At 40.3% G+C, this 27,807-nt stretch overlaps 1 protein-coding gene across 3 annotated transcripts; it reads left to right on the top strand.

Annotated features, from left to right (window-relative positions):
• The first annotated feature begins 1,474 nt into the window (after positions 1–1,474).
• On the top strand, positions 1,475–27,807 carry LOC122309943 (trihelix transcription factor GT-1-like). Of its 3 annotated transcripts, none has more exons than XM_043123757.1 (5): positions 1,475–2,313; positions 17,495–17,533; positions 26,245–26,397; positions 26,737–26,961; positions 27,269–27,412. In XM_043123757.1, exons 1-5 carry the CDS (start codon positions 1,773–1,775, stop codon positions 27,283–27,285), a joined length of 975 nt encoding a protein of 324 aa, XP_042979691.1. In that variant the 5' UTR covers positions 1,475–1,772; the 3' UTR covers positions 27,286–27,412. The 3 variants fall into 3 exon arrangements, with proteins under 3 accessions (XP_042979691.1, XP_042979688.1, XP_042979689.1); XM_043123754.1 differs by having other exon boundaries at positions 1,477–2,313; positions 27,292–27,807; XM_043123755.1 differs by having other exon boundaries at positions 1,478–2,313; positions 26,260–26,397; positions 27,292–27,807.

Genomic DNA, 27,807 nt, shown 5'->3' with positions numbered 1-27,807 from the left:
TGGGATGGAGTTTTGAAAAAATTTGAGCGTAGGTTGGCCAATTGGAAAATGTTATATTTATCCAAAGAGGGGCGGCTCACTTTTATTAAGAGCACTCTTTCAAATCTTTCCACATACTATTTATCTTTGTTCCCTCTTCCTACTAGCATTGCATGTAGAATGGAAAAACTTCAATGTGACTTTTTATGGAGTGAAATAGGAGAGGAGTTTAAGTTTCATTTTAGTGGAATGGGATAAAGTGTGCAATCCCATGAGAGATGACGGACTGGGGGTTAGGAATGTGAGGATTCTTAATAGGTCTTTACTAGGTAAATGGCTATGGCGTTATAACAATGAAAGGGAAGCTCTATGGAAAAGGGTGATAGACTTGAAATATGGTTGTGAAACGGGGGGTTGGTGTTCAAAAGAGGGAAGGGGGTCCTATGGAGTGGGGTTGTGGAAGTTCATACGGAAAGGATTAGATTCTTTTGCTAGTAATACTCGATTGAGCTTGGGAGATGGAAGAAGGATACGCTTTTGGAAGGATAATTGGGTGGGTGATACATCGTTGCGGGAGGCTTATCCCGCTATTTACAGTATTGCAAGGGATCCAGATGCCATAGTGGCTGATTTGAGGGTAACTATACAAGGTTCACAAGAGTGGAATATTAGCCTAAATCGGGAGGTACATGACTGAGAATTGAACATGCTGGTGGATTTTTTTTAACTTGCTATATAATATTTTTGTTGCTGCCAGAGCTGAAGATGTGATAATTTGGAGACCCTCTAAGAAAGGAAAATTCACGGTACGCTCATTTTATGATTTTATTGCTGGGCAACAATGACATTCTTTCCCTTGGAAGAACATGTGGAGGACTAAAACACCTACAAAGGCCGCCTTTTTTGTGTGGATAGCAACCTTAATCAAGATACTGACTAATGATAATCTGAGGAGAAGGGGCTTTCTTATAACAGACTGGTGTTGTTTGTTTCAAAAGAGTGGGAAAATGGTGGATCATTTACTTTTACACTATGAGTTTGCTAGAAACATATGGAACTATTTTTTTAGTAAGATGGAATTAACGTGGGTGATGTCAGGCGGGGTGGTTGATCTTCTGGCATGCTGGAGAGATATCATTGGGACATCACATATTCCAGCTGTTTGGAAAATGACCCTTATTTGTATTTTTTGATGTATTTGAAGTGAACGTAATGAGAAACTTTTTGAAGATAATGAACGTTTCTTGGAAGAGTTTATGAGTTTCTTTTAGAAGACTTTGTTTTTGTGGACTATTGCATTGGATTTAAATAAACTTAGTTTTCATAATTTCCTTGTAATTGTTACTACTTAAAAAAGTATATGCTTTTGTATACCTCTAATATATTTAGGCTATGGCTACCCTTTTACGAAGAAATATCATATTACTTATAAAAAAAAATATACAAAAGTAAACTACGAATATTTTAAAGAAAAAAATCTGTTTCAAGTTCAATCCATCTTCTCGCTAGTTATACACAAAGCTTGAACTTCACGCTCTCTCTCTCTCTCTCTTGCCTGCCTGTGTTTTTCACGACACAGACAGAAATTACACACTCCTTCAAAGTTACTGTTACGTCCGCATAAAGGGAAACCAAATACCGAAGAAAGCAATCAAAAGTTTCCAAGCAGCTCTCAGTCCCCACAAATGAGTTTACTCTCACTCCAACTTCCACCCATCAAAATCCCCATCTCTTTCTAGACGCAAGCCACTTCTCTCTCTCTCTCACAGACGAAGACACAAACACCGACCACCATGTATCTGTCCGAGAAGCCCCGTCCCATCGATTTCTACAAGGAGGAAAGCACCCGCGACATGATGATCGAGGTCGTCTCCAATGGCGACCTGCCACCTCATCACCACCCTCACCCGCACCACCAGCAGATGATCCTTGGCGATAGCAGCGGCGGCGACGAGGACCATGAGGTCGAGGTCAAGGCCCCCAAGAAGCGCGCCGAGACCTGGGTCCAGGACGAGACCCGTAGCCTAATCGCTCTTCGCCGAGAGATGGACGGGTTGTTTAACACCTCCAAGTCTAACAAGCATTTGTGGGAGCAGATTTCCTCGAAGATGAGGGAAAAGGGTTTCGATCGTTCCCCGACAATGTGCACCGATAAGTGGAGGAACTTGCTGAAGGAATTTAAGAAGGCTAAGCATCAAGATAGGGGGAGTGGGTCGGCCAAGATGTCGTATTACAAGGAAATTGAGGAGATTTTAAGAGAGAGGAGTAAGAATGCGCAGTACAAGAGCCCCACGCCGCCTAAAGTTGATACTTATATGCAATTCTCGGATAAAGGTATAGACTTCAGCTCTGTTTCAATCTTTCTTTACGAAGAAGTCTTTGTGGGTATGAACTAATAATTCGTTGTTGTAAAGAAATTTCGTTCAAATTGCTGTTTCTGGATGTAGGTTTCATTGCTATTTCAGCTGTATATGATATGATTGATGCATTTATGGCTATTCTGGTGCTTATGTGCTGCATTACTTCGATATAAAATAGTGTAAGGGATAGAGTACCTAGAACAGCAAGAAAATAGCAAGAATAGCAAGAAAATACCACACACCCAGAACAGAATCAATCTAATTCAAAAATAGAGAGAAAGAGATGAAAAAGAAACCCAAGAATCACTTGTATTAATTCTTGGACAAGGTTTTTTTAGTAACATTCAACCTTCCATACAGTCAAGTTCAATACTTTCAGAGATGTTCATTCACAGAGTTCCCTCTAGGCTTTTATTCCAGTTTTCTTTACAAAGAATGCAAGAATAAAACAACAACGTTTTGGCCTAAGAATGCGTCCTTGGACTCTTATTCTCCTAACCCCAAAACACACCAAATCACTAATGCCTTCAGTGCACCGTTTAACTCTTCCAAACTGTTAATCTCATTATTCAACTTAATGAAGCGCACCGTTTCGTACATCCCTTCACTCCTCCAAACCACTACTATGCTGCTTACAATATCCCCCACTTTAAGGACCTTGTCCTCAAGGCCCCTTAGAAAAACTTAGTTGGAAATCAAAGGATCTTGTGCACCAGATGTGGGTACAACTTACGTAGGTCCCATAACAACTCCCATGAACTGTCCTCAATAGGTGCACCCAGCCACTTCACCAAAACTTCAGTAGCTGCTTGATTCCCCAGCTTTTTCATTCTTCTTTCTAAGATCTTCTCAGGCTCAGTTTGAACCTGTCCTCGTGCATCAAATGGAGGCAATGCAGGAAGTGGACTTATATCTTGACCCAATTTCCTCTTCAAACATGAGACATGGAAAACTGGTGAATTTTTGAAGATGCTAGCATATTGAGTTTATAGGCCATTGACGCCACCTTGGCAACCACCTGGAATGGCCCATAAAATCTTGGGGATAATTTCAAGTTGTGGCGCATGGCTATTGATTTCTGTCTATATGGCTAAAGTCTTAAGAATACTCAATCTCCAATTTGAAATGATCTTTTAGTTCTTATCTTATTAGCAAAGAACTTCATCTTTTGCTGGGACTTTTGCAAGTTATCTTTCAACATCACTAACAACTGTTCTCTGAACTTCAACTGCTGATCAACAGTTGCATTAGTAGTTGTGCCAGGGACATAATAGAGCAATTTTGGAGGTAAATAACCATAGAGAGCTTCAAAAGGAGACGTTCCAATGGAGGAATGATAGGTGGTGTTATAACACTGCTTTGCCATGGGAATCCAAAGGTTCCATTCCCTTGGCGGGTCACTAGTATAGCACCTCAAATACCCTTCCACACATTTATTCAACACCTCAATTTGACCATTTGACTGTGGATGATAAGTAGAACTAAAATTCAATGAGGTCCCTTGCAGCTTGAATAATTCCTTCTAAAAGGAACTTGTGAAAATTGGATCCCTATCTGACACAATTGACTTTGGCATGCCATGCTGTTTAAAAACCCCATTGAAAAGCACCTGAGCTATCTTGCTTGCTGTATAGGGATGAGCCAATGGTAGAAAGTGAGCAAACTTGGTGAGTCTATCCACCACAGAAGAAATAACACTAAAGCTATCTGCCAATGGCAATCCCTAAATAAAATCCATAGATATGTCTAACCAAGGAGAATGAGGGATTGGTAAAGGCTGTAATAAGTTTGCTTGATAAATGGTTTCATTTTTATTGGCTTGGCAAACTACACATTCTCTCAAAAGCCTTTTGATGCTATTGCGCATTGCTTCCCATAAAAAATCTGACTTGGCCCTCTGCAAGTTTTCTTGTATCCCACATGTCTAGCCTGGGGGCTGTTGTGTATGTGCTGAAAAATCTTAGCTTGGAATGAGGAATTTGGATATGATACTATCCATCACTATGCTCATGCACTTTGCTAGCACCTTAGAGACGATTTTATAAATCCCACCTACCAAACTGATAGGCCGAAAATCTTTCAAGTCATTGGCACCCACTATCTTTGGAACGAGAGCAATGAAGGTAACATTTAGTGACTTTTCAAACTTGTGAGTAGTATGAAAATCATGAAAAATTTTCATTACTTCCTCCTTCACTATATCCCAACATTCTTGAAAGAAAGCCATGGAGAAACCATCTGGGCCCGGGGCTTTGTCTTTACACATACCTTTCACCACAAGATGCACTTCCTCTTCCTCAAACGGCCTCTCCAACCATCCTGCTACCTTGGAATCCAACTGTCCAAAACTTAAACCATCAAGTTTGGGGCGCCACTTTACTTTTTCAGCAAGGAGTTCCTCATAATACTGCACTGTGTGATCTTGAATTTCTTCAATAGAAAGCAACACCTGTGAGCCAAAATGGAGGACTTCAATAGCGTTATTGCGCCTGTGTGAATTGGCCACCTTGTGAAAAAACTTGGTGCACTTGTCCCCCTCCTTCAACCAAAGCGCCCTAGACTTCTGCCTCCAAGATATCTCTTCCAGCAGCAATACCTTCTCAATTTCGGTCACAACCGCATTCTTCCTTGACAAAGAAGCCTCATTAACATCCCCTTCCTCCAAAGCGTGCAGCTCTTCCCATAGGACTTTTTTTGTACTTCTGTATGTCTGAAAACTTCTACATTCCATTTTTTTACATCTAACTTGAGAGCTTTAAGTTTACTCGCCACAATAAAGCTAGGGGTACCATCAAAAGAGTAACCATCCCACCAATTCAGTACCTTCTCCACAAATCCTTCAACTTCCAACCACATATTCTCAAATTTGAAGGAGCGCCTAACCCCATGAATGCCACCACAATCAAGCAAAATTGGGAAATGATCAAAACATACCCTTTTCTGGCATAGATCTGGGAAACGTGTTTCCCATGAAGAAGAGACTAGAAATCTATCCAGTCGGGACCCCCCTCGGCTATTGGACCAAGTATATGCCCCCCCTTGCAGCGGCAAGTCCACAAGGTTCAAATCAAATATCAACTCTGAAAAAGCTTCCATTGCGCCCGTTGACATGGATGCCCCCTCCCTTTCACTAGGAAACCTAACTACATTAAAGTCTCCGCAAAAGACCCAAGGTAAGTCCCAAACAGTGTAAACCCGCCAATTCGTCCCACAACAAATTTCGCTCTCTATCCGCATTGGGCCCATATAGGTTAGCTAGAGCCCACGTCATCCCATCCTCAATATTCTTAAAAGATACTGCCAAAGAGAACATCCCGGTACATTCTTCCACCATCTCCACCACTCGCTTATCCCACAATACCAACACACCTCCCGAAACCCCTGATGAAGCTAAGTAACACCACCCCACAAAGGAGCAACCCCACAAACTGCGAATTATGTGCCTGTCAATACTACACAACTTGGTCTCTTGAATGCAAGCAATGTCCACCTTCCAAATACGGAGAAGGGATCTAATGTGAAGGCGCTTATTCACATCATTAATCCCCCTTACATTCCACGAAAGGATTTTAGGCATTAATAAAAGACGCTGGCCCCCTTCCCTTCACCCTCTCCCTCCCCACACTGCTTTCTTTGTTATCATAATTAATAGAACTCTTGAGGTGTTTCAACTCCTGGTCTTGTTTCACAGCTGATTTTAGCACTGTAGTTCTCCCTTCATCTATTGCACTTAAAAGAGCCTTAAACTGATCTTTGAACCCAGGACACGAAATCCCCACACATTCATGCAGTTTTGTGACTTCTTTTAGCACCCAATCCGAAGAAAATCTGAACACCGGTTTTGGGGATAGGGTACGTAGCATGATAGGGCTATCCATATCTCCCTCAACCCCACTAGTCTCCATTTCCCTCAACTCAACCCCCTCCAATTTTCTTTATAGTCCACTAGAATGTAACTAGGTGTCTCACTTTGTATACTCCCTGTGTACTTGTTGCCTAGTTTCTTCATATTCAATAAAGATTATTGCTTATCAAAAAAAAAAAAAAAAGAATTGTTGTTGAGGCCACCAGAAAGAGCATGAATCGAAATTTCAGTGTCATCATCAATCACTGTTTTTTCCCCAAAGCACTGACCTCCTCACTATCTTCCTTCATCACTGAGTCTTCAGCTACACTCTCTTCCCCTTGCAGCAAATAAACTTTTGGCTTTTTATACACGTGTGTTGGATTCCACTTTTCATCACAGTGGTAGTATAACCCTTTCCTACTTTTCTCATCCATTTAGGCTGAAAAAACTTTCTTAATTGGCACCACTTCTTCTGGTTTCTATTCTTGTCCCAAACTGTCTCAGATTGCAATCTATCAGAAATGATTCCACCACTTCTCCATGATGTGGTCGCTATCAAATACTCCTATTGGATTTTTGCCAATCCAAAGGTAGCATTAAGGTTAATAGGATTGAGCATTTGGATAGGCAACCAAATCTCATCCTTCAACCCACTTAAAAAGCAACTCAACTTATGCCTTTTAGGCAACCCTTTTAAGTCTATTAGACAAAGACTCAAACTGAGCCTTATAACTAGTCACAGAAGCAGTCTGCTTGAGGCGTGTTAAAGCCTCCATAGGGTCATCATAGACTGTGGGGCCAAATTTGACTTGCAAGGCTTTTATAAATGTTTCCCACCCATAAAAAACTCTAGTCTATAGCATCTTGGTACCATACCAAGGCCTTACCTTGCATGTGATATGCTGACATCAAGATCCTTTGATTTAGAGGAGTCTGATGAAATTTTAACTATAAAAAAAGAGAGTATCTTCAGATCAATCTGTCTAATAATCCCCAAATAACAGCCCTCCAATAGGAGGTTGACAAATAAACTCCCCATTTTAATTCCCATGTACCTGTAGACTACATGAAATCCCACGGAACCCACCCCTCTCCCCCCTTACCCATCCTCTTGCATGAAACCCATCCCCCCCTCCACCCACCCCTCTCCTAGACTAGACGGCGCCAACGTAATTCCTCTCTGGTATTTTTGTGCAAAATATTTTTGTGCCTTGTGAATCTGGGAGAAGAGGCAAATTAACAAAGAGGCAAATTTGGTTCCAGAGGCAAATTATGTTTTCCCCCCATTGAATGTTAGTAAATTAACAAAGAGATAAAAAAACCTGGGCAAGTCAACAGAGAAGGAAAAAGAAATAAGACATTTTAATCTTTGGGATCCTCTGGAACAGAAAACAAAGTCTGTATCAGGTATTAATGTCTTCTTCTTTTTGGGCTTTTGTTGTATGATCATTTGGGTTGGAAAGATGTCAGCCAGATATACCCTTTTATTCCCTCAGGAATGGTTTCCAAAAAGGCCGTGGCAGTGTTGGTTTGTGTGGTGGGGAAGAAACAAGAAGGGAGTAATCGACGGAGGGCGTCGATCTTGCCCATACTTGTGATGGGAGGTTGATGATGGAAGTAGGTGTGATTAATTAATCTTCTTGATAGAAATTAATTAAAAGGAGGACCCGAGCAGGTAGCTAGCAAGCAAGAAAGGAGCTTTGGGAATTGGAAAGGGAAGAGAGAGATAAGGTAGGTTTTCAATGGATTTGGAGAAGAGTAGAGAGAGAGAGGCTCAATGATCAAAATAAATCAGCGGAGAAATAATTTAACAAAGAGATAAATCATCTAGTTTATTGATACTTATGGCTTTTATTTGGACTTGCTTATGTGGAGGACTTTTATTGGATGTTGTTGATGGCTTAACAACAGATGGACCATTGCAAAGCGGACTTGTTTAAAAAAAGGAGTCTGATGAAACTCGAAATACTGGGTGGCTTTGACAAACTGTTCCTCATGATTACTACTTCTCCTCATGAGCAGGAGGTTAAAAGGCTCCCCAGAGACCCCAGTTTGGGTGAGGAACGCATTGAAAGGAAACCCTACAGGTGGGTTGCTCCTGGCTGATCTCTGGTCCTTGGGAACAAGGAACCGCGGTGAAGGTGACAAATTTGCTCGCAGAGACGTCTTTTAACTCTGGGATTAGTCGAGAACCAGAGTCTTATCTAGAGCAGTGAAAGTTCTCGGATACCTCGTCATCAAAAAAATGACTACTACTTTTTTTTTTGATAAGTAAACGGTAGTATTAATAATAATAGGCATAGCCCCAGTACACAAGATGGTATACAAGAGATAAGAACCTATTTAGGTCCCTATAGTAGACGCAAGGAAATCATGTACATTCAAACCATAAAAATCTATAGCTAAGGTCCACAAAAATAAAGTACTGAAAAATAAGGAACGAAGCTCCTCTGTTGTCCGCTCCTTATCTTCAAAAGTTCGTGCGTTGTGCTCTTGCCAAATACACCACATAATGCAGGTAGGGACCATTTTCCACATAGATTTGATTTGTGAATCGCCGTCTGGCATCGCCCAATTGGCCAATACTTGAACCACTGAATTCGGCATCACCCAGTTTAACCCAATACGACTAAATACCTCGTACCACAAGGCTCGAGTTGTCTCACAGTGTAGCAAGAGATGATTCACTGACTCACCAGCTTTCTTACACATACAACACCAATCAGTAATAATTACCCGACGCTTTTGTAAATTATCCGTAGTCAAGATCTTACCCAGAGCTGCTGTCCAAATGAAAAAAAGCGTTTTGGGAGGCGCCTTATTCCTCCACAAGTTTCTCCATGGAAATGAGAGTTTGTATTAATTGTAAGGGACTTATAGTAAGAGCGAACCGAGAAAGTATCCTTACCCGCAGGTTTCCACCACAGCTTATCTTCATTCAAACCATTCAGCTTCATAGAGTACACTAGGCTGAAAAAAGCCGCAAAGCTATCTTCTTCCCAGTCATGTGCAGCTCTACTAAAAGTGACATTCCAAAGTATTTGGTCCCCTGACCGAACCAAGAGATCCGCCACCGAAGCTTCTTGATAACAAGCCACACGGAAAATAGATGGAAAAGAATCCTTCAGTGCCTCCTCTCCACACCAGATGTCCCTCCAAAATTTTATTCGTGTGCTCTCACCTACCAAAAGTTTAGTATGGTTGGCAAACACGCCCCACCCTCTTCGTATATGCTTCCAAATCCCCACACCACAAGACCCATTCCCCTCTCTAGTGCACCAGCCCCCCCATAAGCTGCCATATTTGCTGTCGACTACTACTTTACATAAAGCTTCCGGTTCTATATTGTATCTCCATAGCCACTTACCAAGAAGTGCCCGATTAAAAGTTCTCAAGTTCTTTATCCCCAACCCCCCCTGAAGAAATTGGTCTGCATACCTTATCCCAGCTGATTAGGTGATACTTGAATTCATCCCCCATCCCCCTCCACAGGAAATCACGGTACAATTTTTCGATCCGGGCCGCCACAGAAGCTGGAATAGGGAATAAGGACAAAAAATAAGTAGGTAAGTTAGAAAGAGTACTCTTAATCAGAGTCACACGACCTCCTTTCGACAAGTACAATCTCTTCCATCCAGCCAATCTTCGCTCTATTTTCTCGATGACTGTGTCCCAGATAGATACGGCTCGTGAAGCAGCTCCCAACGGTAATCCCAGATAAATCATAGGCAAAGCAGCGACCTTACACCCCAGTGTGCTCGCCAATTGTCAAGTATTACTAACATTCCCAACTGGAACTAATTCTGATTTATCAAAGTTCACTCTCAACCCTGATACTGCTTCAAAACATAAAAAAAGAGCCTTCAATGTCCTCAGTTGTTCTTGTTCAGCCTCACAAGAAATTAGTGTGTCATCGGCAAAAAGTAAGTGAGATATCGAACTAAGGCCCCCATTCAAATCACCCACTGAGAAACCAGCCAACAGCCTGTTGTTCACTAGTGCCATCAACATCCTACTCAGAGCCTCCATGATGATCACAAAGAGAAGTGGTGACAAGGGATCCCCTTGTCTTAACCCTCGAGAGCTATTGAAAAAATCTTCTGGGTTGCCATTAATCAGAACTGAAAAACTTGCCTTTGAAATGCACCATCTAATCCACTTACACCATTTTTTCCCAAAGCCACATCTCCTCAGTAAATAAATAAGGAATTCCCAATTTACGTGATCATATGCCTTTTCCATGTCTAGCTTACAGATAATCTCTTCAATCCCAGACTTTAATCTAGTATCCAAACATTCATTAGCTATTAAAACTGAATCCAGAATTTGACGACCCCTAACAAAGGCATTTTGTGGCTTCGATATTATCTTTCCCATGACCTCCCCCAACCTATTTGCAAGCACCTTTGAGATAATTTTATATACCCCATGAATAAGGCTAATCGGCCTAAAATCCTTCACTTCCAGAACCTCGGTCTTCTTCGGGATTAATGCAATAAAAGTCGTATTCAGGCTTTTCTTAAATTTCCCATGCAAGAACAGTTCCTGAAAGACATTCAATAAGTCCACTTTTACTACCTCCCAACAAGTTTGAAAAAACCCCATCGAAAAACCATCTGGTCCTGGTGCTTTATCTTTCCCCATTCTTTTGACCACTTCATATACCTCATCTTCCTCGAAAGCTCTTTCCAAACGTACCGCAGTCTATGTATCAATCGAATCAAAAACAAGTCCATCCAAGTTGGGTCTCCATCCCTCTCTTTCCGTGAAAAGCTGTTCAAAAAAATTCCGCACATGATCCCGGATCATAGGAGCCTCCCTACACTCACTACCATTGATTTTCAGCAACTCAATAGTATTACTTCTCCTATGCGAATTTGCCACTCTATGGAAGAATTTTGTGCTTCGGTCCCCTTCTTTCAGCCACAAAGCTCTTGACTTCTGCTGCCAAGAGATCTCTTCAAGTGATACTACCTTTTCCAGCTCTAAAGTCATTTCTGCCTTTCTTACTATTTCCTCTGTGGTAAGAGGTCTATTTTCATTGATCATTTCTATCACCTGTAACTCTTCCATCCTGTTTTTCTTTTGCTCCCCTACGTCTCCAAAAGTTTGAATATTCCAAATCTTTAAGTCCTCCTTTAGTGCCTTTAGTTTACCTGCAAGTATATAAGAAGGGGTACCAATAAACTGGTAAGAAGACCACCACTGCCTTACTTTGTCCACAAAACCCTCGCTTTTCAGCCACATATTTTCAAATTTGAAATAACTGCGCCCACTTCGAATGCCTCCACCATCCAGTAAAATTGGAAAATGATCTGAACAAAGACGTGGCAATCTCCTCTGACATACTTTTGGATAATGACATTCCCACTCCGGCGATATCAAGAATCTGTCCAGCCGTAACCACGTCTGGCTATTTGACCAAGTAAACGGACCACCAATGAGTGGGAGATCCACCAAGTTCAGATTGAAAATACAGTCGGAGAAATCTGTCATGGCTTGGCGTATACGACTGTCACCAGATCTTTCACTAGGGAACATTGTGATGTTAAAGTCCCCTCCTATGCACCAAGGGAGGTCCCACCAGCTGTGTACACCAGCAAGTTCTTCCCATAGAAACTGTCTGGCGTTGTCGTTATTTGGTCCATAAATGTCTGCAAAAGCCCACAAAAAATTATCCTCCACCATCCTAAAAGAGACGGCAACCGTGTAATCCCCTATGAACTCCTCCATCTTCTCTACCACCCTTTTGTCCCACATCACAAGAATACCTCCTGACGCCCCATTAGAAGCCAGATATACCCAATCTACATACGAGCAATGCCACACACTTCTCACTATTTTTCTAGTCACCAGTCTCAATTTAGTTTCTTGAAGACACACAATATCAGCCCTCCAATCTCTAAGTAAATTTTTTATGCGAGATCGCTTATTAAAAACATTCAACCCCCTAACATTCCAAGACACAATTTTTGGCTTCATAAAGAGACAAACGTACCCTTCCCTTTAGCTCTCTCCCGGCTTGAACTACCCTCATTCAATGACCAGTCCAGCCTCTTAAGCTCTCTTCGTTTCTTTGATCCCTTATTCTTAGAATCCGAATGACCCACCTCAATGGCCGTGAGAAGAGCTAGAAACTGTTCTTCATAGCCCACACACTTCAAACCCACTATATGTTGGATATCCTTTACTTTATTGAATACCCAATTTGATATCTCACATTCCTTTGGTAACAAACAATGTAAAGGGAACGGGTTCCCATCACCATGCCCCTCAAACTGGTTAATACCTTCCCATTCCACCACCGTATCCACAATCTCCACCCCCTCCGAAAGTTGAATAGCTTCTTGAGATTCAGGAACCACAGTAAAAGTACCTTCACCATTTGATTCAGGACCCAAATGGGTAGTCGGCAGGTTTTGTGAACAAACCCAAAGTGTTCCTGGTCCCTGGAGCCCATTTTCTTCTATCTCGACCACGGCCTCCTGGTCCCTTACAGCCCCTCCTTCCAAAAACAAGTCTAAATGCTCATACTCAGTGCCATGAGCCTCCATTTGTGAAGAAATCATCTCCATGTTTAAAATCTGTGGGTTCTGTGTGTATAAATCAGGGAAAATTGCCATCGGAGGCTGAATCTCGGCCATTTCCCCCCTACGCAACGGCAAGATTTGGTCTACCGCCATCGCCGGTGTTTTCTGTGCCATACTCAGTGTTGCCGGCGTTTTCTGAGCCATCGGAGGCTCAACCCGAGTCTGGTTCAGTGCTGGTTTCTTCGGGTCCGACGTTGATGGGTCGGATTGTGACTTTCGGGTCCAGTTCCTTACCCGAGATGCAGCCGGCCCATGGAATGAGGCCAGTTCCTTTGTTCTACGGGTAAGGCCGTTTGCAGCAGGCCTAATTCTTATGAGGCCATCCTGACTCTGGGCCGAGATGGCTCCCCTCTCCAAGCCCATACTCTCCAAGCCCATTCCAGGCCCTCCCCCTTCCCGCCTCATTTCCTTCCGTATCAAGAAGTCTACCTTTAGCTGTAGATCTTCTAGCTGGGACTTAGCTTCCCATAAAAGTGTGATCGTCTCCCTGTCATCCACGCCACCAACTCTGCTACTCCCATCCTTCCACTGTACATGGCACGCCTCATTGTCAGAGACCAGTCCCATAGCCGCACCCTGTTGTACTCTAGGTCCATGTGACTTTTCCACCATCAACGCCTCCCTATACGAAAGAGCTAGTGGTTGTGCCTTGGCCCTTGACCTCTTTAGGCTATTCCCCTTGTATGCATTTTTCATCTCATCGGAAAGGTCCCTCAGTGCCTTCCCCATCTTCCTCCACCCATCTCCCACTTCCTCAGGTATGAAGATGAAATTTCTCCTCCCTCCACCTCCATATTCCACCACCGCCAAGTATCGGCCTCTCATATTTGCACACCGTTGACCAATAAAACTACTATTACCTTCCCTTATTGTGGTGTAAAAATCCTTCTTTTCTTCCTTTGAGCACGTCTCCATTGCCTTAACCAGCCACTGCACTGCTGAAGGTCCCAGGACAACCTTTGCCACCATTCTCCAAGTTTTTTCTGTAATCACCACCGTCTCCCTCCTTGGCAAGAGTGAAACATTTTGACCCTATAACTAACTCCTTACACAGATACATCACGTACCAGGAAAAACGCCACCGTGAGAGATGTCGTCAACCACCCTAACTATAAAGGATAACTGACTGTATTCTAAGCATGAAACATTGGCAGATGCATATAGCTTACATAAAGAAGAAGGCCATTTTCTGGAGTCAAAACAAAGATGTCTGAATACGGTAGCAATCCCACTTTAAGTCTGAAAGAAACGAAGAATATGGTAGAAGAGATAACCTGATAAAATGCAACAATTAAAAAGAATGACTACTACTTCTACCCTCATACAAATTCCCCTCAGGAGGTAAAACTTGTTGACTTTCAACCAAAGATTTCAACATATCAGAAAGCTTATCTAACCTGTTAGTAATGCTGTGAATGGCATGATGATGATCATCCAACTGCCGTTGTACAGCCTCTTGTTGCTTCTGTGATCCATCTTGTTGTGCCTTCAAAGTTGCACGTGTCCCGTCTGCTAGGAGAGGATCGTCCTCTCTGATACCAATTGTAAGGGATAAAGTACCAAGAACAGCAAGAAAATACCAAGAATAGCAAGAAAATACCACACACCCAGAACAGAATCAATCTAATGCAAAAACAGAGAGAAAGAGATGAAAAAAAAAAAAAAACCCAAGAATCACTTGTTTTAATTCTTGGAAAAGGTTTTCCTTCAACCTCCCGTACAAGCAAGTTCAATACTTTCAGAGATGATCATTCATAGAGTTCCCTCCAGGCTTTTATACCAGTTTTCTTTACAAAGAATACAAGAATAAAACGACAACGTATTGGCCTAAGAATGCATCCTTCGACTCTTATTCTTCTAACCCCAAAACACACTCTATCACTAATGCATTCAGCGCACTGTTTAACTCTTCCAAACTGTAAATCTCATTATTTGTAACGAACCCAATTAATTTGGGCCGGGCTTGATGGTTCTCCAGCTTAGTTGTTTCCCTTTTACTTTATTTGAGTTGTTAAGTCGTTTAGTGGCCCATGGGCTTAGTTGTTGTGTGTAGGAATGGCCCATGGCCTTAGTTTGGTTGTTGTCAATTAATTAAGGGGGTTTGTATTCCAGAATATATATGGGAAGTGATGGTTTGTAGGGGGCATCTGAATTGTATGTTGGCTGAAATCATTGGAGGAATTGGGAGCCTCGAACATCCCAAGCCATAGTTAATTTTACTGAAAACCATCTTCATCAATTCATCATCATCACTATCTCTTCTTGCTTGTAATTCTCATTTCTATTTGTTGTATTTTTGTTCTTTTATTTTGTTTTGTGGTGTTGGTTTTTTGTTTTTTTTTTTGTTGGAGCACTCTGAGAAAATAGCGAGGCACATCAAGACTCTTTTTGCTTGCCACCTTGAGTGTGGACTGCAATGATATGCTGGTTATACTCTATATCACTTTGGAACTCAACTGGAGAGGGGATTTGGGGCCATAAAAGCCACTTAACAATGAGAATATCATTTTCTAGTTTTAAATAGAAGCCACGATATCTTATCAACCAGTTTATGGGGACTTGTAGATTAACCCTAAAACACCGGGTGGTTTTTTTTTTTTGGGGGGGGGGGGGGGAAGGCACTTGAAATTCCTATTTCAGTGCTTCCTGCACTCTGATAAAATAGCAAGGCACATCAAGACTATTTTTGCTTGCTACCTTGAGTGTGGACTGCATATGCTGTTTATACTCTACATCATGTGGGAACTCAACTGGAGAGGGGATTTGGGGCCATAAAGGCCACTTAATAATGAGAATATCATTTTCTAGTTTTAATTAGAAGCCATGATATCTTATCAACCAGTGTATGGGGACTTCTAGATTAACGTAGTCTAATTAAAAAATATTTTCATCTCAATTTCATAGGCAGGGCAAAAGAAGTGGAATGCATAGTAGCTTTCATTATCTTCCGAGATTTCTTGATTACCCAGGTCCCTTTACATTGTTCTGAAAATCTTACCTCTCATTGGATTCCAAAACATTAGGTTTTAATTCATCTACCTATGTTACTTTTGAGGAAAAATATTGAAGGAAATTTGTTATTTTTGGATCAAATTACATTACATGGTTTACAGCATTCTATATTTCAATTGCCAACCTGGATGTGAAATGAATGTGACACTAGGATTTTGTGGTAATAACCTTTCCTGTCTTTCAGTTTGCTTCTACTTGTTTATGATGATTTCTCTGCTTGGTTTCAAAAATATACATGGACAGTTATGAAGCTTCTTTCAGTAACATCCAGAATGTCGCCAGATTATACATCTTGGCACACAATACTCCCTGATTTTGGTTGTTTCCAAATATCATATGCTCCTGTGCATTGAAATCGCCTATAAACAGATCATATAGGTTACTGGGTATGCATCTATGGATATTAGATAATGGATAGATGATATCATCCAAGTTGGATAATATTCTCTGGTGTGTGCAAACTTCTTAGAAGTTATTTTTTGATTTGCAATTTCAACCCCTCTATTTTTACTCTTCATTCAAATGCTGTGTCGTTCTACCAATGCTAGTAGAGTTGCATTGGTAGAATGACAGCATGTAGATATTCCATACAAGACCAATTTTCTGTGGCACATTCTCATATTATCTGTCCTAGATTATTTGACTTGATTGCATAATTCTCTTTTGATCCTTTAATACCTTGTTCAAAACTTAAACAGATAACTGAAAATCTGGCTATATAGGTCAGCCTCTTCATTGAATTTAGGGCAGATGTAGAGTCTGTTTATGTGTCTTGTGGTGCGCTTTAGGGTCAAAAGTTGGGGTTTAAGGGCAAGGATTGTAGAACATCATCTCGAGGGTATGTATAAAAGGATTGCGCTTGGATGATACAGGGTTAAAAAGTAAAGATGTCTATTTTCTAAGCAGACAGCTCGTGCAACAAGATTTGACAATTTGAGACTGTTTGAGGGTTTATTTGGTGGGTTACCGTCTTACTGAATGGAAAAAGTTTAGAGTTGAACTGTTTGAAATATCTAGTAAAAAAAACTCTATATTGGATTGAGCCAAACCCCACCTGTTCCCTTACAAACATTTTATGACTTGACTGTTAATGAAATGAAACCTAAGACTCACAATTATGGCCTACAGCTAGAAAAAACCACAAATACATTAAAACAGATATTATTGACCCAATTAATTACCATGGACACTTGTTCTTGGATCAAAAAGGCTTCTGGCTTGATTTTGTTTAGTTTTAGGCTTCCAATTAGGACGTTTCGTTGCAAGGATTATTTGTCTGCATATTCAACTCACTAAAACAAAAGTAGTTATCCAATTATCTTGCAACACTATCCTTAAATCTGAACCTGCAATTTTTCAAATTTAAAGCTATGCTTCTTGTCCCACCTAAGGGCGTTATAGGAAGATTCTTTCCTAAAATTGAAAGTTTTTATCCATGTATTTTCCTCGATTATCGTTTATATTGAGCCTTCATTTTTCCAAATTCAAAGTCATCCTTCTTGGCCCAACTAAGGGCATCATAGGAAGATGTTATATGTATTTTGTTTCATTAAAATATGTGCCAGTTTCAAACTCCTATCTTGGGATGGAGATGAGTAATGCACTAAGCTACCTAATTACATCTTATGATTGTATGATATGGCGTACTTATATTAGGATGTTGAGGTCTATACGATACACTGTTTAACTATTTTCTGCGTATGCAGGGATTGAGGATGCCAGCATTTCTTTTGGACCTGTGGAAGGTATGTACATACTTGATTATCATTGTACTAATCTAAAAAAGAATATTCGATTGATATTCTACTAATTTGAATTCCATGTTTCTTTCTCGCCTATTTACTCTCTCTCTCTCTCTTGTGTGGCTTGTGACTAGCGTAGTATCTGTAATTCTAATGGGATTTTTTGTTTATTGCCTGTTTAGTTGTAAAGCGATAGAAAAAGAATTGAACATGCATGGGACATGCTTCTTTAGATGGCTGTGTTGTTCAAGCTTCAGTCTACCATAAAATATCTTGACTGGTTGGATGGAATTACTGCCAATAAAATAGACATATTACAAGATTGACAATGACATTATTACAAGATAAGCATATTACAAGATTACAAGACATGGGATCAAATAGGATTGAAATGGAAGTTTGGATTGAAGATGTGGTGAGGGATGCTCGGTGTGGGAATGCCTCCAATGACATCATTGAAGGCAGCCCATCTAGCACTTGTGTAACATTAAGGTTAGGAATGCTACATGGCACTTTCCATAGCACCAGCTAATAAGAGTTCTATGAACAATATAGATTTCAAACACTATTGATCACTTAATGAAACCTTGAAATAATATAGGAATAGAATTCAGCACGTTCAAATTTAGGAAAAATCATAATGTCATATAATAATCCTAAATGAATAGCCTAAGTTAGTTTCACTAAGTCATTGTTTCCTCTATTGACTTTGGCCTATATACTCATCGCGATCGTTACTTGAGACGTTAAAAACATAAAAACAGAATGAGTCGAATACTAATTAAATGGCATATCATACATTAAAAAGAGTTGTAAGCCTCCACGGTACATTGATGGTTGCCATTGCTTTTTGCCTCGATACCATTGCACATCATTATACGACCAAACCGCCACAGTTCATACATTGATGTTTGCCCCTGCTTTTTAATCCAGTATCACTGATTCACTTAACATAATTATGCAACTAAAACATTTTTAAAACATTCATACATTCGTGCATCATAATTCATTCATTTGATTCATTATTTAGCATAGCTTTCATTAATGAGCATTTTCAAAATGTTTATAACATGAGCACATCCAGTACATATAATATAGCTAAGTATCACATTAAAAAGTATATGCAAAAATTTATGTTCAAAGTATATGCAAAAATTTATGTTCATAACATATCATATAATGCTATCACATTTGTAAACCATCGATCTTTGATATTTGCTAAACAATGCTTCCAGTGGTTTAGTACAGATCTGGTTTCTCCCCTTTTAAACTTGGCACGACCTGGATACATAAATGGTCTATGTCGGATCAACCTGTGATACATACCCTAAACCCTAAACCCTAAAAGCAGCCCATCTTTGTCTCTGGAAGTTCCTTTAGGAATTGAAAACCGCATTCTATGTATTTCACCTTCTAATCACTTAACTCTACAACAAGTTAGCAAGATAGCCTGTAGGATTGAATAAAGACTCCTACCTAATAGAATAAAACCAAGAGTGGTTGGGTATTGAGTTCTTTTTTCTTTTTTTGATAAGTAAAATAAATTATATTATCAAAAGAAGGCAAAAGCCTGATACAAAGATTAGAGACCACATCTAGGTATGAACAATGGATATAAGGAACTCATGTAGCCCCAAACCATTGAAATCAACTACTAAGGTACATGTACAAAGAGCTCTAAAGAAAAAAACTTTCAATTCCTCCAACGATCTCTCTTTGTCCTCGAACGTCCTGTCATTGCGCTCTCTCCATAGACACCACATGATGCATATAGGGATCATCTTCTATATTGCTTTTATCTGTTGATTTCCTCTCATATTTTTCCAACTGGCCAATACCCCGACCACCGTCTCCGGCATGGCCCAAGCCAAGTCCACCAAGTACCTCATTCCATAGCCTACTTGCTACTTCACAGTGTATTAAGAGATGGTTCACCGATTCACCTCCCTTTCTACACATGCAACACCAATCTGTGATGATCACCCTGCGCTTCCTCAAATTATCAATTGTGAGAATCTTACCCAATGCTGCAGTCCACAAAAAATGCTGCTTTGGGTGGCGCCTTATGTCTCCATATCTTTCGCCATGGGAACTGAATAGGTGTTTCTTAGGAAAGAGACTTATAAAAAGAGTGCACCGAAAAAGTACCTTTAGCTGTAGGTATCCACCATAAACTATCCTGTGAATTATCCGGTTTAGTAGCATACAAAAGGCTTCAATACTGCTCATCTCCCAATCTTGTGCCGCCCTACTGAATATGATATTCCATTGAATTGGTTCCCCTGATCTTTCCAGTACATCTTGACGAGTTGTGGTGTGAAATATTGGTCTTGCGTTGATTTTGATGACAAAACCTCTGCAGAAATCTAATAGATGACTACTTGATTTCTAGATTTAATTCTTGATGTAAAGACTTTAGACAACTTGAAGAAAAATTGTCAAAATACCACATGAATGCCCTACAGTTAAGGTTTATGTTAAGAGAGGTGAATGGCTGCGAATTTAGAAAATCTTTGAGTTGTGGGGCTGAAATTCAAGAAATATCTGTTTTAAGGTGGGTAGTGGATCCAAAATCAAATTTTGGCATGATGTATGGTGTGGCTATATGACACTCAAGGAAATTTATCCACAAGTTTATGGTATAGGTGTATTCTGTGTATACTTCCCGTGTACTTGGGTTATGCCTTTTACTATCAATAAAATTTTCTTGTCAAATTTTTTTATGGTATAGCAAGAATGAAAGAAGCCTCAATTGCAAACCTCTTAATCCTATCCAATGTTACTCCCCAATGGAATGTTACTTTCCTTAGAGATGCATAAGATTGGGAAGTTGACGCTTTTTTAGAGTTCTATGATCTAGTGTTTACCCAGTAGTTGAAGACAATATTTTTTTGTGCCCCTCTAAGAAAGGAAAGTTCGCAGGCCACTCTTTCTACCAACCATGACAATGCACAATATTCACTTTGACTAGGGATACGCACGAATGCTAGAACAATCTATTCCCATGGAAGCATATTTGGAAGACAGAGACACTCCTAAAGGCAATGTTTTTTTGTATGGACGGCTTCCTTGGCGAAGATCCTCACACTAGACTTTTTTTTTTTTTTTTTTTGATGTCGGGGAACCTCTCCAAGGCAGGGCCCTTTGGACCCATCCCTGCAGAATAAACCCCGGTCCCGTGTACCGCACCCTCGGAAGTTTCCCTACATGGAACTGGTTAAATCGCTGGCTTTTCACCAGGGGATGTGGCCCCAAAGGATTGACCCATGAGGTGTTGAACCTTGGACCTTGAAGGGAATGAGACCCCAAGACCAAGGCCTTCACCACTTAAAGACTACTAAAGGAAATGCCGAATCATAGTCATGGATTGGTGTTGTATGTGCAAAAAGAGCGGAGAGTGCATCGACTATCTACTACTTCACTGTGAGATTGCCATGACATTGTGGAATGAAATCTTTGCTTGGATAGGATTAGCTTGCCTGATACCGAGAAGGGTAATTGACCTCCTAGCTTCTTGGAGAGGCATTTGGGCAACTCTCAGATTGCAACAATATGGAAGATGGTTCAAATATGTTTAAGCTGATGTTTTTGAAGGGTAAAGACTGAAAGAAGCTTTGAAGATCGAGAGCAGTCAATGGATGAGCTTAGAAATTTCTTTTTCAATATTTTACTCCATTGTAGATTGCAATCGGTTTTCATGGCATGACTTTTCATGAATTCCTTGTGTCTCTAAACTAGCACGCTTAGGTGTTGCTCTTGTATATGTCCCGTATACTTGGGCTCTTTCTTATTGTCCCGTATACTTGGGCTCTTTCTTATTTGTATGATCAATAAAATTTTGTTTATCGATAAAAAAATTTATCTCAAATGCTAATTATTACTCAAATTGAATTAAAAATCTATCTAAAATACGGAATAGAGGTGATTCAGCCATGTTTGTTTGACCGAGACTCGAGCGAGGTCTCAAGCGAATTCTCTGCCAGATTCCAGCTCGATTGAATGTTGAGTAGGAGTTGAGCAAACTCTTGAGTTGAGCCATTCTTTCCAAGCCATTTTGTCCTCTAAGCACTTATATGCCCTTGATAGCCATGCAACCTGTATCACCTATGTTACTATATCATTCATTTTCAGAATACTCTTACAAACCCGTAAGGCATTGGTGGTTTGTTGAAGATTATGGCTAGAGTTGCCTGTTAAATGTTTGTGCTTTAGAGTTTTCACCCACAGGCAGTTAGAGTGTTCAAGACTGACCACCCAAGTTTAGCAGTGTGGGCTCTATTGATGTCATACATTCTTCTCAGTCCTAGGCTCTCGACCTCCCTATATAGACATAATATCCCATGGTTTGGAGGTAAATACCTCTTTTCGTAGAGCCCCCACCAAAAGTTTTGAACATTTTATCAAGGAAGTTGCATACTATGGAAGAAGGAAGGTGGTCATACCATAGGTTGGGAGTAGCTAAAGCAACTAAGGGATATGACTTGCTTTCCATCCTGCTATCTTGCTTTGGGATTTGTCTACAATCTCAGCCAAAGTTTTGTTTTTTGACCTGCTATGAAGATTGTCTGGATAGCCTTCAGGGACAAAGTTTTGATGAAATGAACACTAGATTTGATACAATTAATATCTTTTGCTTTGACAATTGATTGGAAAGTGTTCAAGATAGTTCCAGCCTCTTGTTTTGTTGCACGAGCGAATACGATCTCATCAGATTGAGGTTACTACTCAATGTGACATGGCTGAAGCAGATTTGCTTACTTTGATGTTGTGCAAACAGTTGATCCATTCCTCTTGAGTAGTAATCTTGAAAACTTGCAAGAACTTCTGATCCAATGATTAAAAGAAAAGGTGAGAGAGGATCACCTGTCTTAATCATCTAGAAGACTTGATGAGACTGAACAGGCTTCCATTTAGCATGATGGCATACATGGGCATGGAAATGCACTGGTGGATCCAGTTGATACATGTGTCTTTGAAGCCAAAGTTTTTGACAACTTTCAAGATAAAGCTCCATTTTATCCTGTCGTAGGCTTTTTCCATATTCACCCTGACTGCTATTAGGCCCCATCCCTTTTTTGTGTTTCGTTATGTGGAATATTTCCTGGCCAAGATGGAATTGTCTTGGATGAATGCAAATTGTGTTGGGGAGATAATCTTATGGAGGACTGTTTTGGCTAGGATATTATGTATGACCCTTATAAATGGCATTGCACAGTTAGGTTGGTAGTGGCTTGCTGTGGTGGAATTTTTGGTAAAATGAAATGTGTATGGTTGAGCTTATTTAACAGGCAACCTGCTTCTGAAAAAATTCTTGATTGTTGCTGTGATGTCATTTTTGACAATTTGCTAGTAGGGCTTGTAAAACAAAGCCGCAGTGCCATCCAAGTCTGCTGCCTTTGTTGCTCCCATTTGGAAAGATAACTTCTCTAATCTCCTCGTCAGTAGGAATTGAGTAGGGCATTCCATTGTCCATGGTCTTCCTAAGTGATTTCCTCCCTTAAAATCTCATCAAGGTTATTCGGAGGTGGTGGGTTTGTTGGTGGTCTGAGATCTTCATTTTTATTTTTTATTTTTTTTTTATTTTATGTAAGAAGTAAATTATATTGATATGAATGAAATAGGCATAGCCCATGTACATAGGAAGTATATAGCAGAACACCTAAATACATCCTAAATTAAAGACAAAAGGTCATGAATATTGTTTCCATCAAGTACAATGGCTGAAAACCAAAGCATTAAAGTGTGCATAAAAAAGTTCTGAAATTCCACCGTAGTGCGTTCCCTATCTTCAAAACATTGTTCATTTCTTTCCAACCAAGTACACCACATGATATACAATAGGATCATCTTCCACAATTTTGCCACTTAAGGATAGCCTTGAATTTCCTTCCAGCAGGCCAATAAATCGACTACTCTCAATGGCATCACCTAGGCAACATCCACCCTTTTGAAAATCTCATTCCATAGCGTCCTTGTCACTTCACAATGCAGGAGTAGATGATCCATGGATTCTCCCTGCTTTTTACACCAATAGCACCAATCCATCACGATGAGTCCCCTTTTTCTTAGATTGTCTGTAGTCAAAATCTTCCCAAGAGCAGCAGTCCATACAAAGAAAGCTACATTGGAAGGCACACAAGACCTCCAAATCCTCTAATTGGTCTTATGCTGTCAAGATCTTGTAGTATCCTCTAACTGTAAATTTCTTGCTACCTTTGGCCCTCCACTATATCGTATCCTCCAGCGGCGTAGTGTTCCCCAGGGAATATGGTAACCTGAAAAATTCTGATACAATTTGCAATTCCCAGTCGTGAATGTCCTTGTTGAAGAGAACATTCCACTGGGAAGAGCCATGGAAAAAAACCCGCATCTCTGCCACTGAAGCCTTGCGGTTAGTTGCAATACGATACAAAGCTGGAAATGCCCTGTGAAGAGCGCAATCACTGCATCAAACATCATGCCAAAACCTAACTCATGTCCCCTCACCCACCACAAACCGGATTTGATCCTCGAAACTCTGCCATCCCTTCCAAACAAATTTCCAAAGACCTACACCATATCCCCCCCTTGCTACATTAGAACACCAACTCCCCTAGGCACTTCCATATCTAGCATTAATAATCTCCTTCCATAGCGAGTCTTCTTCTAAATGATACCTCCATAACCATTTTCCCATAAAGCTTTATTGAAAGTCCTCAAATTGCAAACACCCAAACCCTCATAAGGTATTGGGGAACAAACTTTGCTCCAATTAGCAAGGTGAAATTTCGTTTCCTCCCCCGTTCCTCCCCATAAGAAAGTTCGATATAATTTTTCAATCCTATTTGCCACCCCTGCAGGCAATAGAAATAGAGAAAGAAAATAGGTGGGAAGATTAGTTAAAGTACTCTTAATCAAAGTGAGTCTCTCCCCTTTCGATAAATACAATCGTTTCCAACCAGCAAGCCTTTTCTCTACTTTTTCCATAACCATGTCCCAAATAACTTGAGCTTTAAAAGTCCCCAACGGAAGTCCCAAATATTTCATAGGCAGAGAAGACACTTTGCAATCCTGGAGATGACCCAAGCTAGTGATATTAGGCACCACACCTACCGCCACCATTTTGGATTTTTCAAAGTTCACCTTAAGCCCTGACACTATTTCAAAACATAACAGCGTTGCATGCAACACTTGAATTTGCCCATGATCCACTTCCTGGAAGAGGTGAGTGTCATCTGCAAATAAGAGGTGTGAGAGCGAAATAGATCCATTAGTGCCGTTAGCGATCGAGAAACCAGACATTAACCCTCCTTGAACAGCTACCTTCACCAACCGCCCAAGTGCTTCCATAACAATAACAAAGAGAAGCGGAGACAGAGGGTCGCCTTGTCTCAAACCGCGTGAGCTGTTGAAAAAATCAGCTGGAGTACCATTTACTAACACCGAAAAGCATGCGGTAGAGACACACTATCGAATCTAGGAAATCCACCTATTCCCAAAGCCACACCTCCTCAACAAGTAAAAGAGAAAATCATAGTTCACATGGTCATAAGCCTTTTTCATGTCAAGCTTGCATAGAATACCGGGCACACCTTCTTGCAACTAATGATCTACGCATTCGTTGGCAATAAGAATTGAGTCAAGAATTTCTCTCTCCTGAATAAATGCATTTTGTGGCTTGGAAATAATATGTTCCAGAATCGAGCTAAGCCGGTTAGCAAGAACCTTTGCAAATAATCTTATATACTCTGCTCACAAGACTTATGGGGCGAAAATCCTCAAACAGCTGTAGCCCCATGTTTCTTCGGGATAAGTGCGATGAAGGTCGCATTAAGGCTTTTCTCGAACTTCATGAAAGAGTAGAATTCCAAGAAAACTTGCATAACATCACCTTTGGGCAGAAATGATTTATTGGGGGGGTGTCACTATGGAAGCCTTTCATAGACTTGCACAGTTTGTTATTGAGTAAGACATGATCTTGTAGTGGATATAGCAGTACAATGCCAACCCATGGTATTTTATGTCTCCGTTGTCTATCCTCTGCAAATACCGAACGATTTTGCTATAACATGTATTAGAGTATACTTAGAAATGTATTTATGAAATCTCTCTTGGTTCTTTTCTCTCTTTCGGGAACATCCTATTACACAATAAACATAGTGTTAAAGGAAACAAAGAAGAATCATAAAATTTTTTTTTTATTAATTGCGCCTCCCATGGACTAGGCTAACTAGGGGAATGGAGGTTGAGAGTGAATAGATATTTTATTCCTCTCTTTGCGTATGTTTTTTAGGTCTATTCCACTTCAGTAATCCAAAAAACAGTCCATGAAGGTCCATAGAGAAGAAACTGGCTCGAGAACTCTAGCTCATTTTTCAGAGTTTCACCTTGTCTTGATAACTCCCTATGTATATCATGTGTGGATCATACAAGCTGAGACCTGAAGAATTTTGAATCAAAGCGGTCATCTGAATTCTCTGTATCTCTGGTTCATGTGTTAGATTCTGTTTGGACAATCTTGTTTCTGTGCGTCCTTATCAATGTTTGTACCCCACGACTAAGTTTAACTGATCATAGAAAGAGATAGGGAAGAGAAAACTGGAAATTTCTTTATTAACTTTGATAAATTCATTTGTATTTTATTCCTTTTCCAGTTATGACACTTTTATATTTTGCATTTCCTTTATCTTTTTAACTGTTTATCTCAGAGAAAAACGCATTTCCTCCTGTTTAAGTTCTTCCGTGTGCAGCCACTGGCAGGCCAACACTCAATCTTGAGAGACGTTTGGATCATGATGGACATCCTCTTGCCATTACCACTGCTGATGCAGTTGCAGCAGCTGCAACTGGAGTTCCTCCATGGAATTGGAGAGAGACCCCTGGAAATGGTAACTTTGCTGTTAAATGTGACTTTTTTTTTATCACTTTCTTTTACTCATAACAAAAATGTAATTACTTTCTTTTACAAAAAAAAAAAAAAAAAAAAAAAAAAAAAAAAAAAAAAAAAAAAATTGTAGTCACTTTCTTTTACTCATAAAAAAAAAAGTTGTAATCACTTTTTGTCTATCGATGAGTGAGTGCCCTCCACCTGACATGCCCAAGTGAGTGTGATCAAGGCCAGTACCATGAATCATGGGATCTTCACTCTCATGTTCTTTCAAGCGGACAATACAGAACTAATGACATCTCCATGTTAATGCTGTTGTTCTCTGTTCCTTTTTTGGCAGGTGGGGAGAGTCAGTCATATTGTGGAAGGGTCATATCAGTCAAGTGGGGGGATTACACTAGAAGAATTGGTATTGATGGCACTGCAGAAGCCATCAAGGAGGCAATTAAATGTGCTTTTAGGTTAAGAACTAAACGCTCCTTTTGGTTGGAGGATGAGGACCAGATAGTCCGAAGCCTTGACCGGGATATGCCTTTGGGGAATTATATGCTTCATCTTGATGAAGGTACAGTGATCTGTGCATTATGAAAAAAAAAAAAATGTTGAAAGGTGGTAGTTTTTTCTAACTGGAATTAATTATCATAACCTGTCTTTGTCCCACCCTTCGAAGATCTATATTTGCTAATATGAAATCTTTGTGTTCTAACCAAGTACGTACACTACAGCCATATGCCTAGCGTAATGACTTTTAAGAGGTAGATTGTAACTTGGATGAGTTGATATAATTTTTTTGTCCCCCTTTTGTACAAGTTTTTGCTAAGCAATTTTCTTTTTCTCTTTTTTCCCCTTTCTTTTTGGTTGGGGCTAAGCAGAAATGTTGAACTCCTAATTGCAGGATTGGCAATAAAAGTGTGCCTTTATGACGAGTCTGATCACATACCAGTGCACACTGAAGAGAAAATTTTTTACACTGAAGATGATTACCGTAGTTTTCTGTCCCACCGGGGCTGGTCATGTCTGAGGGAGTTTGATGGTTATAGAAACATCGATAATATGGACGATCTTCGGCCTGGTGCAATATACCGTGGCATGAGTTGAAGACAGGTACATCATCATCGTCAATGGGATTTCGTTATTCTGTTTCAATCTTGATATAGGTTTGTCACTGGTTCGAAACAGTATTGCTCAGTTGTGTATAGTGTTATTCCCCCCACTTTTATTTGCTTCAATGCATTGGAGGGAATTTGTTGTGCTGTTTCTTGATACAAGCGCTGTACTGATCAAGAACAATGTTGCTCAATATGCATGTTCATAGGACATGGAAAAGCCCATTACACAAATTCAGATAATCTGTAAATATTTATTTCCATTGACAGTAGAGTAATTTCCATGTCTTTAATATTCGAACCTA

Source organism: Carya illinoinensis, chromosome 5, assembly GCF_018687715.1.
Source record: "Carya illinoinensis cultivar Pawnee chromosome 5, C.illinoinensisPawnee_v1, whole genome shotgun sequence".
Taxonomy (NCBI): Eukaryota; Viridiplantae; Streptophyta; class Magnoliopsida; order Fagales; family Juglandaceae; genus Carya; species Carya illinoinensis.
Note: the sequence above shows the minus strand (reverse complement) of the source record. Positions and strands in the feature narration are given on the sequence as shown.

Coding starts and splice junctions, on each gene's coding strand:
- LOC122309943 (XM_043123754.1), top strand. CDS start 1,773: ATGTATCTGTCCGAGAAGCCCCGTCCCATCGATTTCTACAAGGAGGAA. Junction 17,534..26,244: donor TTCTTTTGGACCTGTGGAAG/GTATGTACATAC, acceptor CTCCTGTTTAAG/TTCTTCCGTGTGCAGCCACT. Junction 26,962..27,291: donor TATGCTTCATCTTGATGAAG/GTACAGTGATCT, acceptor TCCTAATTGCAG/GATTGGCAATAAAAGTGTGC.